This window comes from Pelmatolapia mariae, linkage group LG15 (genome assembly GCF_036321145.2).
Source record: "Pelmatolapia mariae isolate MD_Pm_ZW linkage group LG15, Pm_UMD_F_2, whole genome shotgun sequence".
NCBI lineage: Eukaryota > Metazoa > Chordata > Actinopteri > Cichliformes > Cichlidae > Pelmatolapia > Pelmatolapia mariae.
This window is the reverse complement of record NC_086240.1, coordinates 9,843,151-9,860,099: the sequence shown is the minus strand read 5'-3', so window position 1 is coordinate 9,860,099 and position 16,949 is coordinate 9,843,151. Positions and strand designations below refer to the sequence as shown.

The 16,949-nt window shown below is 42.0% G+C and overlaps 1 protein-coding gene across 1 annotated transcript; it reads left to right on the top strand.

Annotated features, from left to right (window-relative positions):
• The first annotated feature begins 4,661 nt into the window (after positions 1–4,661).
• On the top strand, positions 4,662–14,092 carry LOC134643603 (NACHT, LRR and PYD domains-containing protein 3-like). Its single transcript, XM_065472015.1, has 6 exons — positions 4,662–4,682; positions 5,313–5,499; positions 5,655–6,588; positions 10,860–11,033; positions 12,593–12,790; positions 13,882–14,092. The coding sequence occupies exons 1-6, from the start codon at positions 4,680–4,682 to the stop codon at positions 14,090–14,092; spliced, it is 1,707 nt and encodes a 568-aa protein (XP_065328087.1). The 5' UTR covers positions 4,662–4,679.
• The last annotated feature ends 2,857 nt before the right edge of the window (positions 14,093–16,949 follow it).

The window sequence follows — 16,949 nt, the reverse complement described above, 5'->3', positions numbered from 1 at the left end:
AAATTAGTTCTCAATGCTGACAAGACTAAGCTAATGTTGTTTTCTAAGTCAAAGAAGGTCCCAGAGCCTATTCCAGTGGTGTCCACCCTTGAAGGAAATGTCATAGAGATAGTTCATGAATATAAATACCTTGGTGTCTGGATAGATGACTCCTTTACCTTTAAACCACATATAGAGAGACTTGTAAAGAAACTGAGGCTGAAACTTCGTTTTTTTTTCCGTAATAAACAGTGTTTTTCTTTTGCAGTAAAAAAACGTCTTGTCACTGCAACCTTTTTATCTGTGTTAGATTATGGTGACATTCTGTATATGAACGCTTCTTCTTCATGTCTTCTAATGTTGGACACGATGTATCATGCTTCCTTGAGGTTTATCACCAATTGTAGATATCTGACCCATCATTGTGACTTGTACTTAAGAGTAAATTGGCCTTCTTTGGCCATTAGAAGACAGGGGCATTGGTACACTTTTATTTACAAAGTTATGCTTGGATTGCTGCCTCCTTATATTTGTACTTTGGTCACAAGGACAAATAGTGGTTCTTACTCCTTGCGTTCAAATGATCAGCTGCTGCTGTCTGTTCCCCTTGTCCGCACAGAGTTGGGTAAGAAAGCCTTTGTCCACTCTACGCCTTTTTCGTGGAACCTGTTACAGAAAGACTGGAAACTGACTGAACTGTTGTCTTTAAATGTTTTTAAAACTAAACTCAAAGACCTACAGACTGCCTCAATAATGTGTAATTGTTTTGTGTAATTTTTAATCTTGTTTGTTTGTATGTATTTGTTTGGAAATGTGCTGCCTCTTGGCCAGGACTCCCTTGAAAAAGAGGTTTTTAATCTCAATGGGACATTCCTGGTTAAATAAAGGTTAAATGAAAAAAAAAAAAAAAATTTACAGTTTTGAGGGATAAGCCTCTTAAATTTCTCTAACTAGAAATGTATGTAAAAACAACAAAAACGAATTTCAATCTTTTTGTACTTTATTGTACTTTTTTGCAATTTATGTAATTACTATGCACTTAATGCATACACATTATTAAAATTTGGGCTATTATGGTTGTATTGATGTATAGCAACTCGAAATGCTCCCAAAAATGGCTCCACAGCATGTAAGAATATAAAGATAAGCTCTGGCGGACTTGGTTCTATTGTGATTCTTAAAGGGTTAAACTGCTGTATGGCCTTGGCCTGTGATTTTCCTGCATCCATCAGTCTATGGAGGAGGTGGAGAGGAGCTGCTGCTCTCACTGACACACTGACTGCAGAATGAGCTCAGCTGCTGTTCCACAGTAACTGCTGCGAGGTGGACACATCTGTTTGACCATAACCAGTTACTGTGTCAACAGCTGTTGGAGGTCAGTGCAGGTGGATGCATAGATGTAGTGTAGAACTGAATTAAACATGCTGACTTTATCTGTTTAAAAATCTTCGTTACAAATATTGGATCTGCTTAAACAGGAAGTAATTATCACAACAATACAAAGGTTGTTGGGTTTGATATTTAGACTGACTTAATTAGATAATGGTAAATGGTAAATGGCTTGTATTTGTACAGCACTTTAATAGTCCCTAAGGACCCCAAAGCGCTTGACACATCCAGTCATCCACCCATTCACACACACATTCACACACTGGTGATGGCAGCTACGTTGTAGCTACAGCCACCCTGGGGCGCACTGACAGAGGAAACAATCCACAACGTCCACATCAACACAAGTACAGAAACAAACTGTCACTTCTTATTTTTCTTATTGACAGTGAGTCAGTGTGTGTCAGTGAATGCATCGTGTGTGCTCCATGGCTCCATCTAGTGGACTGATAGTAGAGCAGCTGATGGCAGCTTCCTCTGCCTCACACTGCTGTCTGACTGCATTCAGCTGACACTGAGATGAAGCAGGAAAGAAGCAGCTGATATTTGGACAGCACACATGATGGAAAGGAGGATTTCAGCTGATGTGCACATGAATGATTTGTGTTTCCTCTGCAGGTGAAGGTAGAAAGTGTGTGTGAGCTGATGTGAATCATGTGACCTGGTTTCTAGGTCACATGACAGGTCAGAGGTCAGCGACTGTAACTCAGTTACTCCTATTAATGTGACTCACCGAGTGTTTGTGGTTTACCTCTCAGACTGACTGAAGATGATGATGGAGGAAGAGGAGGACAGAGCAGAGTCTGCAGGGTCCAGCTGTCCGTCTGTGAGGAGTGACCGGTCCAAAGATGTAAATCCACTCTTCAGTGGTGAACCTGGACCAACGAGGTCAGAGAGCTGAACTCACTGAGTAACAGAAATAATTCTGCACTGACATTATAATCAGTGTTGATTCTGGTTGATTTTCTGACTGTGTTTGTGAGCTGAGAGGAAATGAAAATGAATTTGTAACAAAAATCAGTTTTGTCCAGTTTTCCTGTAAAAAGCTGAACTCTAATCTAAGAGGATGTTACTGACAGGAAACAGCTGCATTATCTGCAGTCTGTGTGATCACAGCTGCTTCAATCATGTTTATGTCTGCAGAGGTCAGAGGTCACAGTCTGCAGGATCCAGCTGTCCGTCTGTGAGGAGTGACCGGTTCAAAGGTCATAATCCAGCCTTCAGTGGTGAACCTGGACCAACGAGGTCAGAGAGCTGTGATGACTCCTTTACATGTTTGTGTTTCCTGGATAAATCTGACCTGAAACATCCTCAGATTGTTACAAAGATTCATTAAAAAGAAAACAATGAAAGAGAAAAGATCCAAATGTTAGACTTGGTCATTTGCTGTTTGAGGACAGTGATGCTCATATCTGTGGGGAAAGTGTGACCTGAGTGGGTTCATGTTTGTCTTTAAAGAGCTGCTGTGATTCTCTTTGTGTCTGATCTGTGAAACAGTCTGAGAGGTCACACAGAGACCCAGCAGCTAAAGCCTGGATCATACTGGCTGCTGTTAATCAGACTCCATCAGGACAACACTGCACCACAGTGGTGTGGATGTAGTGGATAAATCCCACCATACTGATGCTCAGATTTAATCACAGGGAACAAAACCAGATGTTACCTTCAGATTGTGACCTTTGGAGACGAGGATGCAGATTTCAATAGAGAATAAATGTTGTTGTTCAGCTGTGAAAAAAGAATCAAATTTTCTGAACTTAAGAATTTATGATGCTGGAAAAAACATGGAGACTATAACATAACATTTCACTGTATTCATAGAATGAATGTAAAACTGTCAGACATTCATTAAATATGCAAAATGTCTACAGAAACATCAGAGGGTCAGATGTGAAGCCCTCAGTGATTTTGATCAAATGAGCTTCTTCAAAATCATCCCTGACATCACCACTGAAAGGACGTCCATAAAAACAGACTGAAAATTACTGATATGTTCACAATCTGAGAGGTTAAAACTTGACAAATGTTAAGGTTCAAATGTTGAGAGAGGAATCCATAAATAACCACAGATCCGGTCCGGTGTGCAATTAGACGACATTTTAATGAATACACATGTGTGAGTCCGACCGCTGTGCAGATTTCAGCGTCGAACTGGACTTACAATGATTAGACAAAGGTTTTATAGAGTTGGCAGTCTTCCTGTTGTCAGGCAGACTCAAACAAAGCATACGTCACTCAAAACCACAATGACTTTTAACATAGTTTAAAACAGAACATCTTCTTCGGGTCAACGCCAGGTGCTTCCTGTCAGCTGTCTTCGCTGTCGCTTATCTCCTGGGACATCTGGTGTTCCTTGAACAGACTAACACGTACACCTCGACTTTGCAGCCATAGCAAAACGTATTTCAACTCTTGCCTACTAAATGAGTCTCTCTAATTTGTGTGTGCGTGCACGTGCGGGGGCGCGTGCATGCTGTGTACTGCGTACGTGTCATGACCTCTCACTATTTGTGTCTGTATGTATATGTCTCGCCCTTAAATGCTCTCACATCTCACCCGTTACACTTCTGACCTTTCACCAGAACAGAAGGCCAGCATGTACTGAAACTATGTGTGTGTATGTGTGTATGTCTGTCTGTGCGTGCACACTGCATGTGCTCTCTGAAACTTAGTTGACCTCAACTTAAGCAACCAACCAGGCTAAGGCCATCCTGTGTGTAATGATCTTGACTTATATGTGAAATATATAACAACTGTTTCAGTCTACCACAACTACTTAAGGCTTAATCCGCAGTATGCATACTAAACACCCTGCTCTTAACTTGCACTCACTCTGCTTTCGGTTTCACTTCTGCAAAAGCTGCAACTTCAAAGACATAACTTCCTGTCTCATTTTGGCACAAAGTGTATTTTCCTGTCTCTGCCCTCTACACAGAGATCATAAAAGCATTAATAACATTTAAATTATAGATTCAACTCAACCATTTAAAATGGTTCTTCTTTGGACCTGTAATAAAGGCTAATATAATATCAATATATTTGAACATCTGAATGCATCTGAATGCAACATCCCTATTAACATGAAATGGTAATGATGATTATAAAAATAGCAGCAAATAATAGCAATAAAATATTTCTATTCCCCACACAAACTTGATTCAAATGAAGTTATTTGAGCAGAAACTACTGGATCTTTATCCTGTGCTTGAACTAATTCTTCATGGTTCCTCCACAGAGTGGACCAGCAGAGCTCAGAGGTTCCCAGTGGTCAGTCTGCCAAGCAGCATCAAACACAGCTGGACTCCATATTTATGGTCTGTAAATGTACAACAACTACTGTTACATCTATTGTGTTCACAGTCATCTCCATGCTGCTCTTTGTAGACCAGTGGATTGTCAGTGTGTCTGTTAGGTGTAATTGTTGAATGTTGCCATTGTGTTTCTTAAATTTGTACAGTCTTATTTCAAGCAGTAGGAGTAGCCATTCCTTTGATCCTGACCACCTATAACCACTTTGTACTGGGGGAGGTTTTATTGTAGATACATCCTATCTGAAAGATCTGTTTCTTGTATTGGAAGCTTCCTGCTTTTATGACCCTTTTGGTCATCAGGAGGACACACACACACACACACACACACACACACACACACACAGTGTCTTTGTAACCAAGGGGGGGTTATAAGGGGAGGTACTATTGTTTTGTGTGAACTGTGTTCTCAATAAAACGCAGGAGGAGGAGGCCATCGTCGGGGTCATTTTCGTGCTGGACACAGATGAGGCCAAGTAATCGATCGATCGCTGACTGTCTTGTTTTCTTTCATGATGAATAAGTCTCTAGAACTAGCGGGCTTGTGGGAACAGACCCAACAGTGTCCAACATGGATCTGATGTATGGCTCCATGATTTCAGTCTGATTGGCTCATTCATAAAGTTTCTGTTCCAGCTGCTGGAGGACAACATCATCACTTTTGTGAAGAACGAGCTGAAGAAGATCCAGAAGGTTCTGAGTCCAGATTACCCAGAATGCTTAGAGAGTCAGAGGAGCAGCAGCAGAGAGGCATTTATGAAGATCACAGTGGACTTCCTGAGGAGAATGAAGCAGGAGGAGCTGGCTGACCGTCTGCAGAGCAGTAAGAGGATTTATCTAAAGATTTAAGCTGCTGGATAAATGAGACATTTACTGATGTCTTAAGAGATGGAGCAACATGTTTAAAGATTCATTCTTTTGGAATTAAGTGTTTATTTCCACTTTCAAAAGATATTCTACATATTTCTTCTCTTTCAGAACTTCCAGCTGCAGTTTGTCATCGTAACCTTAAATCTGCACTAAAGAAGAAGTTCCAGCGTGTGTTTGAGGGCATCGCTAAAGCAGGAAACCCAACCCTTCTGAATCAGATCTACACAGAGCTCTACATCACAGAGGGAGGGACTGCAGAGGTCAATGATGAACATGAGGTCAGACAGATTGAAACAGCATCCAGGAAACCAGACAGACCAGAAACAACAATCAGACAAGAAGACATCTTTAAAGCCTCACCTGGAAGAGATGAACCAATCAGAACAGTGCTGACAAAGGGAGTGGCTGGCATTGGGAAAACAGTCTTAACACAGAAATACACCCTGGACTGGGCTGAAGACAAAGCCAACCAGGACATCCAGTTCATATTTCCATTCACTTTCAGAGAGCTGAATGTGCTGAAAGAGGAAAAGTTCAGCTTGGTGGAGCTTGTTCATCACTTCTTTACTGAAACCAAAGAAGCAGGAATCTGCAGCTTTGAAGACTTCCAGGTTGTGTTCATCTTTGATGGTCTGGATGAGTGTCGACTTCCTCTGGACTTCCACAAAACTACAATCCTAACTGACCCTAGAAAGTCCACCTCAGTGGATGTGCTGCTGATAAACCTCATCAGGGGGAAACTGCTTCCCTCTGCTCGCCTCTGGATAACCACACGACCTGCAGCAGCCAATCAGATCCCTCCTGACTGTGTTGGCATGGTGACAGAGGTCAGAGGGTTCACTGACCCACAGAAGGAGGAGTACTTCAGGAAGAGATTCAGAGATGAGGAGCAGGCCAGCAGGATCATCTCCCACATCAAGACATCACGAAGCCTCCACATCATGTGCCACATCCCAGTCTTCTGCTGGATCTCTGCTACAGTCCTGGAGGATGTGCTGGAAACCAGAGAGGGAGGACAGCTGCCCGAGACCCTGACTGAGATGTACATCCACTTCCTGGTGGTTCAGGCCAAAGTGAAGAAGGCCAAGTATGATGGAGGAGCTGAGACAGATCCACACTGGAGTCCAGAGAGCAGGAAGATGATGGAGTCTCTGGGAAAACTGGCTTTTGATCAGCTGCAGAAAGGAAACCTGATCTTCTATGAATCAGACCTGACAGAGTGTGGCATCGATATCAGAGCAGCCTCAGTGTACTCAGGAGTGTTCACACAGATCTTTAAAGAGGAGAGAGGACTGTACCAGGACAAGGTGTTCTGCTTCATCCATCTGAGTGTTCAGGAGTTTCTGGCTGCTCTTCATGTCCATCTGACCTTCATCAACTCTGGACTCAATCTCATGGAAGAACAACAAACAACCTCCAAGAAGTCTAAATTATTTAACAAACTAAAACTCCACCAGAGTGCTGTGAACAAGGCCTTACAGAGTCCAAATGGACACCTGGACTTGTTCCTCCGCTTCCTCCTGGGTCTTTCACTGCAGACCAATCAGACTCTCCTGCGAGGTCTGCTGACACAGACAGGAAGTAGCTCACAGACCAATAGGAAAACTGTCCAGTACATCAAAAAGAAGCTCAATGAGAATCTGTCTGCAGAGAAAAGCATCAACCTGCTCCACTGTCTGAATGAACTGAATGATCGTTCTCTGGTGGAGGAGATCCAACAGTCCCTGAGATCAGGAAGTCTCTCCACAGATAAACTGTCTCCTGCTCAGTGGTCAGCTCTGGTCTTCATCTTACTGTCATCAGAAAAAGATCTGGATGTGTTTGACCTGCAGAAATACTCTGCTTCAGAGGAGGCTCTTCTGAAGCTGCTGCCAGTGGTCAAAGCCTCCAACAAAGCTCTGTAAGTACATTTGTACTCATGTCTTTACTTTTAACATCCAACTGTGTCAGTAATTTATTTCACCAGGCTTTCTGTCTTTGTATGAATTTTTATCCTAAAGTTTTGAAACTGTAGCCTCTTTGATGCCTCCAGAACTCGGTGTACTCGAGACGCTGGATTCACCATAAACTCTGATCATCACTGCTGCTGTTATGTTATCAGTCTGTGTTTAAAAACTTAGGCTGCATGTGCCTGATGTTGTGATACTTCATATTGACATGCATGCTCCTAGATACATTTCTACTGCAGGTCTGTTTTTAGTCACAAATATTGGTGAAACACTTGCTTTTACATGCATGGTGGGTCCTGCATTAAAGAAAGAATTTGAATTACTCAGTGAATGATGGCAGCCAGAGAAACATCCTTAGTTACACTTTAAACTAAACTCTGCTTCGGTCTTCCACAGTGTGTTTGTTGTTTCTTTGTTGTTGTTGGCCTGCTCTCTCCTCTCACTCCAGTCTGGTTCCAGCAGATGTTTGTCCCTCCCTGAACCTGCTTTTCTTCCAGTTTTTCTTTCACACTGTTGTCAAAATGTTGGTACAGACTTGGGTGCAGCACCTCAGTTCATCTTCAGTCTGAAACCAGCTGTTTTATCCCCTCAAGCACACCTTCCCTGGTCATCTCTGCTGTGGTTGCTATAAAATTTAATCTTGATTTTTTCTTTTTTTTTTTTTAAAGAAAAAAAAAAAAGAAAAAACTCAAGTCAGACTTGATTCCATTTATTGGCAGCATGGTGCCTGTTTGTCAGTCGTTGATGATAAACTGCACCACAGTCTAAAGCAAACCTTCTGACTTTGTTGACTTTTCTGTTTGTTGTGACTGGATCTAGAACACAATTCAGATTAGCCAACATATCCTAATCTAGATGATTTTTAAGGTGGTATCTGGGACCAAAAGTTAAAAATCAGCTTGGATGGCCTGTACTGTATGATGGCCATTGTTGCACCACATTGATAGCCATGCAGGGTGGTTCACTCCTTGGGCAAGAAGACCGAGGAGTGAGCCACCCTTGGTCAAAGCTTGGTCATTCAAGCTCACTGTTTTCCCCTTGTTGGTTGATGATAAGTATTTTTTTTTACCTGACTTATAGTCATCATTGTCTTCAAATGAACTCACACACTGCTGACTGCTGTAGCTTACCTGGCTGAGCAGGTGACCCATGTACTGAAAGTTAGAGTCGTGACTCCAGGGCCTGGTTTGAGTCTGCCCAAGACCATTTCCTGTGTTATTCTCCTCACTTCTCCCTCCCTTCCTGTCTTCTCTGTCCTATACAGTGGAAGAAAAAGGCCTCAGGTTGTGAAAACTCTTTCCCTTCATCATCTTCCAAATCACCTCTCTCTTCTAAAATCACCAGTATTCTCTGAGTAGAGAATCTTTTCACAATCTTGAATGATAAGGATCCAAGTGGGTAAAGTTATTTATTTGTTGTGTTCCTATTTGCAGCTGGGACAGATTGTGAAAAACTCTCGGCTGCCAAAATTACATCCAGTTTAGAAGAAAAACATTGAGTGAAGTGTTTGTTTCATCATCTTTCACAGCTCATCAACCAGGTGTCACAAACTGCAGCAGAGCAGTACAAAGCATGTCATACTGGATGGCTGCAACAACCAGAGTTTTACCTAGCTTTGGTGTTTCTTGACAGCATGAGCGTAATATTTACTGAACAGAGTCGTCTTCTGTAATCTTTTCAGATTCAGATTCAGAACACTGTATTTATTTTCAAGGGGCAATTAGGATACTGACCTTGCCAACCGTACATACAATACACAAGCATCACGTTGGGGAGACAGGTCAGGCCAGGTAGCTGGCCGGTCAGCCGCTAGAACAGCGACCCAGAACCGAACAGCGGAAAATGCACAACATCAGGAAAGATGAGGAGAAAAAAGAACTCCGCCCAGGATAATTACATTAGCACGTTCACTTTAGCATAATCCATTTTAATCCAAACACCTTTCTCTTTAAACTCTGTTTGTCAGTCACAGTATATTCAGAGTATATACATTCAGAGATCAGAGTGTCCTGTGTGTGCTCTCATTCACTCATATGGCTGAAGTCTGTTTGTACAGAGGTTAACCTCAAGAAATCACATGATAGGGTGGGGATAGGTTTCACAATGAGCTCTCCGCAACCTTGGCTGATTGTGACCTACACCCATTTTCACACCTTGGCTCGTGTGATTAGGTAGAGGATCAACAGGGGGGTTCATGACCCCCTTGGCGGACTCTCCCACAGGGCTTAAATCTGGGACTCTCTACCATTTGACCCTAGAAATAACGAAGCTTCTTGGATGAGAGGTGAAACGTCTTCAAGAAACTTAAAGAAGTCCAGATGCCTTTTTTCTAAGCTCTTTAGATGACTGCAAACCTTCACAAACACCTCATCAGTGGGACCCTCAGAGCTACCAGCCCTTTGCTACAATCACAAAGCTCTTCATTGAAATCAATGATATCAAAGATGGAATTAAATGAGTCCAAGTCTTCTGCTGATTCACCATCACATTCATCTTTGCTCCTTGTTCTGCATCCCCACCATGGACTTCATTCCTTTCCAAGCCAGCCTTGAGTGTCCTTTATTCAGCTCATGCTCTGCTTTACTTTTACACCTGGTTTTAGCTGCTTTATCTCTCTTTCAACAAGTTTCTGTGCCTCGATCTTTTTCTTCTCTCCCTCATAACAAGACAGCTTCTTCTGCCTGAGAACATGTTGGAGTGATTTACTAATCCAGGGCTGCTTATTGGGGAAAATACTTCCTGTTTTCAAAGTAATCCCCATTTTTCCCAGAAAGAAATGTAAGTAGAAATAAATGATCTAAGTGAGAACATGAGCCTTTAAAAAGGCTCTTCTGAGGCTGCTGCCAGTGGTCAAAGCCTCCAACAAAGCTCTGTAAGTAAATATGTGATCATAGCTTTAGTTTTTAAATGTTTATTCTAGTTAACACAGATCAGGTGGGAACAACTCAAATAAAATATCAAAAATATTAAGTGGTCATCGGTACTCAGTTTGTTCAATACTGAATACAATGGAGCACAAATTGTCCACATTTCTGAAATATTTCTGAGTGTAACTGTTACCAAAGTGCAATTTAGACCTGGCCTGTGGTTGTTATCTGAGTGATAATCATCGATTCTACTAAAACAAATTAAAATAAAGAAATTTGACACATTTTGTTGATATCAAAAGCACACTGAACAATTCAGTGTTATTTTACTGCAGTTCTCTCTTCACTTCTTTTCCTCTGATTCTCTCCACATGTTGCTCTGCATCAGTGCTCAGTTTCCTGACAAAAACAAGATTAAATATTGCTAAATATAATAGTATCTCATTACACTTCAACATAAGTGTCTTTTTTTTAATGATTTATCTGTTATTTTTCAGACTGAATCACTGTGACCTGTCAGAGAGAAGCTGTGAAGCTCTGGCCTCAGGTCTCAGCTCTCAGTCCTCTAATCTGAGACAGCTGGACCTGAGTAACATTAACCTGAAGGATTCAGGCGTGAAGCTTCTGTCTGAAGGACTGAAGAGTCCACACTGTACACTGGAAACTCTCAGGTGAGATCAAGCATTTTTCTTTCATCAACTGACAGAATTAGCTGATTAATAATAAGGCAGTCCTCTAATAAGAGGAGAAGTGGAGGCGTTTTGAAGAGCAACATAATCTTATGTTAACAAGACAGGAAGTAGTTCCTGGGAACTGCTTCCTTTGTTATTGTCTAAGTAGAAACATGATGGTAAAACAGTGATGAGTTTGCAGAGGTGAATCCACAGCACACAACACAACAATGCTGCTGCGTGCTGAAAGCAGACTTCTCACAGATTCTGAGACTGCAGGTTTCATCACTGTCCAACCAAAATTCACTGAACCAGCAGTAAATGAACATCCAAAACTAGGCTTCATGTTTGAAAAAACAGATGATCAGGGGGATTTGTGTTTACATCTTTTTTGTGTAATCTGTTCACCTGCTGTTTTAGCTGTTTGGTGGTTGTTGAGATGGTTTTGTGAACTTTTAGCTGAGATTCTGACATTTCTGTAAATACCACACATGTCTAATTACTTTGTATAGCATGAATGGCCACAACGAGGTTTTTAACAGTAAGAAAAGTTGTAAAACTTAAGAAAATATAGTTAAAAGTTCAAAACCTTCTACGTCTGGTCACTTGTGGTAAGGAGCAGATCAAACGAGTAAAGAATTACGTTATAATTTGTTAAGATTCAAAAGTTAAGGAGAAATATACTGGAAATCCAAATAACAACACTGGTCTGGCCGGGTGAATACAGACTGATAGGTTTGTAGCTTGAACCTATTCGCTGGAACGTTGAAGGCAATGTAATTACACAGCAAGCAAGACACGAGTAGGCAACATTCCTTACGTTTCACGTGCACGGGAGAGAACTGGACAGGCACCGTTCCTTCGCTTGACCCTAGTTGCTCTCGTCCGCTCTCCCGTAACACTGCTCTTTTATTGTGGTTACATGAATATGCATAGGTTCATTAACATATGACCTCTTTACATAGGTATACATGTGAACAAAGAATACCGTGTGTGTGTGTGTGTGTGTGTGTGTATATGTGTGTGTGTATATGTGTGTGTGGGGTCAAACTGTGACCCCAGGAAGACTCCCCAGAGCCGTCCATCTAAACAAAAGGCTCTTAGACTCAAACAGATATACATCTGTTTGCTATACCATGTATCAGCAAGAGAAGATACGACCTCTCCTAGGAGGTGTGTGATCTATGCCAGAACACTCTGAAGAGGAGTGAACACACTCCCCTCTTCATGCTACACAGAGTTGTTACAGACCTCCTAGGATGAGACATTCTTTCAATCTACAAATGATTATATACTTCTAAGCATATATAAGTAGATATTTCTAAGCATAAATGACAATCAACAATACAAAAACCTAACATTTCCCCCCTTTTGACAATTATGCTAGAAAAGTACCCAGTTATGATCACGTCATGTCTGACAGTGTCAATGCAAACATTTTTATACTCAGTGTTACGACCCGGCTCAAAGCCGCAACATAAAAAAGGAGATGAATATCAGAGTGAGTGTGAGAAGAGGTTTTTCTTAAAATGGCATAGCAGGTTGCTGTGGCTGGACAGGCCCCTCGGACCCTCCAGCGGGAACAGAAGGCTGGACGGGCCCCTCGGACCCTCCAGCGGAGGCAGAAGGCTGGACGGGCCGCTCAGACCCTCCAGCGGAGGCAGGTTCTCGCTTGGGGTGCGAGAGGTCCCGGGTTCAAATCCCGGACGAGCCCCCTCTTGTTACGTTCCCCCGAGGGGTCTAGGCGGTGAGGGGAAGTAACAAAAAGTGTCCGGGTCAGAAAAAGGAGTCAAGGAGGCAAAGGGTTAAATTAAAGAGTTTTATTAAAGTAGCTCAACTAAAAGAGACGGACAAGCCGCTATCACCATTTAAGAAAACAAACAAAACTCAGGCGTTGATCAATAAAGTAAAACGTAAGCCAAAAAGAAAGAGCAGCTCACTAGCTGCAAACACGGACATGCAGCTCACTAGCTGGAAACCACCAAAAACACAGCTCACTAGCTGCAAACACAACAACCACTCAGCTCACAAGCTGTAACCACACTAATGGCACTCTGGCCCAGAGCTCACCTTTCCCTGGGCTTAAATACTTGTAATTACTGATGAGAGTCAGCTGCACAAAAGAAAAAGGTGGCACCTAAGGCAGGAGAGATGGTCGGACACGCCCACACAGACAACTTCAGGAGGAGGCCCTGCTAGGGCCGTAACATCAGCATATGTCAATGTACACAGTTTGACAATTGTATTGACAGTTATCCAAGTTCTTATTAATCTCATTCAATGGTAAACTGCATCCTACAAGTAAACAGATGAATTGTTAACGGTCAAAAGAGAAATTAACATTTCAAAAACACTCCAGCTCGGTGGTGCTCCTCTGCAAGACATGTAAATCACACGTCTCTCTACAGAGTGGTTTAAGTTCTGCAGGGCGTCATAAATGTGTCTTCCAGTTGTTTCCATCACTGTCCATAGAACCAGAGTCCAAATGTATGTAGAATAGACATTCAAACATACCAGTTGAGTTTGTTGTTTGTCAACATGGGTCTCAGCTATTGTGAAAGCTGCAGGCCTCTTCAGCACTCTAGTTTTATGGCCTCTGCCAACCCCCATCACCTCACTTCAGGCCTCCTTGTCCTGTGGGGGATACATATGCCTCCTCCATTGTCCATCCTCTGCAGGAAAACCCTCTGTGGAAAGGGTACTGGATCCAGTTATCTTACTGCTGTTATGATCCCGGCAGTCTTCAGTGTGCCATCGTATGCACAGTATAGTGACACAGCATTAGGTGATGTTCATAGGAAACTGCTGTCATCACCACCATAGCTTCTGGTTCCTGTGCTTTTCACAGAATCATGATGCCATCCTGGACTCCCCCTGCGTTGTCGATGGAGCTTGGCACGCTCCCCTCATCCTTCAGGTGCCCGTCTGTTGTCCACAATCTCCTCTGTTGGCCTCTGGAAAGCCCCCTTGGCACAGCTCTCATCCTTCACAGCTTCGTGGTCCTTGCTGTGGATCCAAAGTCTGATCTCATGATGGGCCCCCAACAGCTCGACCTTTGACCTCAACCACTGCCTGGACTGTCAGCTATGCCTGGAATGGGTTGCTTCTCACTGGGCCTCAGAAGATTTCTCAGGAGATTCCTTTCAGCAATACTTTAACTGCTGCACCTATATTTCCTTGCTAGGAGGAAAAACTTCTATTTGGAGAGCATGTAAAGCATCATCAAACCACATTCTTTAGTTCAGTGAGCTTCATTTATGGACCATCAAAGCCTCATCTGAACACAGATGCACCACTTGCATAGGTTTAATACCCACTGACTAACTGTTAATCACACAAAAATCATAAAAACATAGTTTAGAAAACATAGAAAACATAGTTTCATGTAATTCTGGACCCCTCCTCTTGACGCATGGACACTCCCATGAGTCAACTCATCAAAACCAGATTCCTATCTGAAAAAAAAAGGTTAGCTAGATCATGTCCCAGGCAACATCAGGGCATCTCTCCCTCTGGAGCAGCACCACCCCGGACCTATAACCCTGCAGTAAAAGATGTTAGTGTGTTTTGCATAACAAGTTTGCTTCACATCTGGCTCCGCCTGGAGCCATCATACACACCATCATGGCCTGGAAAACAAGATCTGGAAGTGAAATCAAACTTCACACTTATAAACAACTGTATCATAAGTAGCAATAAACTACTCAGCATCAACAGGACAAGTATCATGTGCAGGTTTGTCAAATCAGTAAACTACAATTATTGGCATAATTTGCCTCAGACATGGATCATCCCATGTACTCAGTTAACATTAATGTAATCGGTGACTTCCCTTAAGCAAAGTCACTCCATGTATTTAACACTAGGAGCTCAGTAGTGGCCAGCTAATGAGCCCCATATCAAACTATTCCACAAACACTGCATCTCTTAGTTGCTTTCTCATGTTACTTGTCCATCTCTGCTGAATCGTCTACATGCACTCTTAGAAAAACAAACATTAGCAACACACATGGACAATCCTGGAGGTCAGGCACAAATTGACAGGGTCCAGAGGTGCTGTAAAAAGACCATAAAGTTAGCCATCCATAGCTGTGGACAGAAGTGACACTAGTTTCAACACAGGAAATGTCTCGCATGTTATTCATATCATCAAAGTAACCTTTAACATTTTCCCAACAACACAGTGTAACAGCATCACCAACCCATAACCTGAAAACACAGTTTTCTTCACACATAAACCCAGAAATCCTGTAGTAGAAAAACATCAACCAGCTATCCTGGTATAAATCACATGATCAAATCGCATGAAGAACTGTAATGCTGTAGAAATGTTAGCGCTGCGCAGGTGTATACACACTTTCTCACAGTCACCTCTGTGAGCAACACAAGGTAGTGAATAACACCCCTGGTAGATGCACAAACACAGAAAGTGGCATCTAAAAGGTTAAATCGGTACAGCCAAAGCTCACGCAACCTCAAATGTTGCTGTCATCTTTCTGCTCCTGTAAAAAGAAACACACATAGATTCATCTGCACCTTTGTCAGGTGGGGGTTAACTTCGCACAGTGATGTCAGTCAGTCTGTCACCTTCTGTCCGCTTTTACCAGTCAGTCAGTTTTATTTTCTCTCACTCATTCATTCATGCATGCATTCATTCATTCGTTCTTTGCTGATAGTGGAACCTATTGTCGCCTTTAGTTTCCACTCTTAGCAAAATGACGTCATTTCAAAAGAAAAGAATTTAGACTGGATTTTCTCGTTGAATCCTTTTGGACAGGAACTTATTTTCTAATTGTCCCAGATAAGTGACTTTCTCCTGAGCCCATTTTAATGTGGAGAAACTCACTTGCAACAATTTTCTTGACGACGCGTCGTATAGCGCTTCAGTTCTAATCGTGCAGATCTGCTCAAACAGAGATTATCAAACAAAACTTTCAGTGCACTGTGAAAGTATCAAAATAAAAAAGGCCTCGTTAAGTCATGACACACGTTCCTCATCTCAGGAGGGTAAATCATACCATTAGCATGATTTATCAAACCATCATACTAATTGGCAGGCTCAACTTCACAACAAAAGAAAAATCATCAGCTAGATAAACTCCAACCCAACCATCAGCCGCACAACACACAACATAAGCCTCATGTCTCATTAGCTATGAATTTTAATCCCCAGGACTGTACTTTTTACTCATTTAGGCCACAAATTTTATTTAGTTTTCCTTTTTCCCCGTCATCATAAAACGTGTGACATGTTGTCATGCATTTCGCAAAAGAAGTTTGTTCTCATGTGTTCAGAGTTGTGTATCTGGGTGCAGGATTCACTCACACATCACAACAGGAAACTCAGTGTTTTAGAGTCTGCACTCTAACACATCCCATTCACTCGTACTAGAATTCAATCACCTTTCATTAATCTAAGAACCATCAACTAATTTGCATATCAGCTATTAACCCACTAAGCTGACAGGACAACAGAAATGCATGTTCAAAATATTATCACAAAAATAGAATTTCCCTCATACAGTAAAATATTTTGTGCTGCATCAATCAGGCAGAAAGCATCTCCCAATTTACTATATTAACAACTAAATTTATTGTCTGATCACTGGTTGGTCAAACCAGAATCTTTTTTCCCACAAAAGTTAAACTGTTGTCCTGCAACCCAGAGAGTTAACTGTCAGCATTGGATAAATTCAGCATTTGATAACAAGTGTCTGTTAAATTTACACTATTTTAACACTGATGAGAGATAACAAGCTGATTTTCATTGCATGTATGTTTGATTAAACCTGCCTAATAACACAATGTCTGTGGAGCTGCATCTCCAGCAGGGCATGTTCTTAAAGCTGCCTTTCCTACACACTCCTCTGCTATTATTTGATCCTTTCTTAACTAATGTGCTATGAGTCCACTGGT

Coding starts and splice junctions, on each gene's coding strand:
- LOC134643603 (XM_065472015.1), top strand. Junction 5,500..5,654: donor GGCTGACCGTCTGCAGAGCA/GTAAGAGGATTT, acceptor CTTCTCTTTCAG/AACTTCCAGCTGCAGTTTGT. Junction 6,589..10,859: donor CCCGAGACCCTGACTGAGAT/GTACATCCACTT, acceptor GTTATTTTTCAG/ACTGAATCACTGTGACCTGT.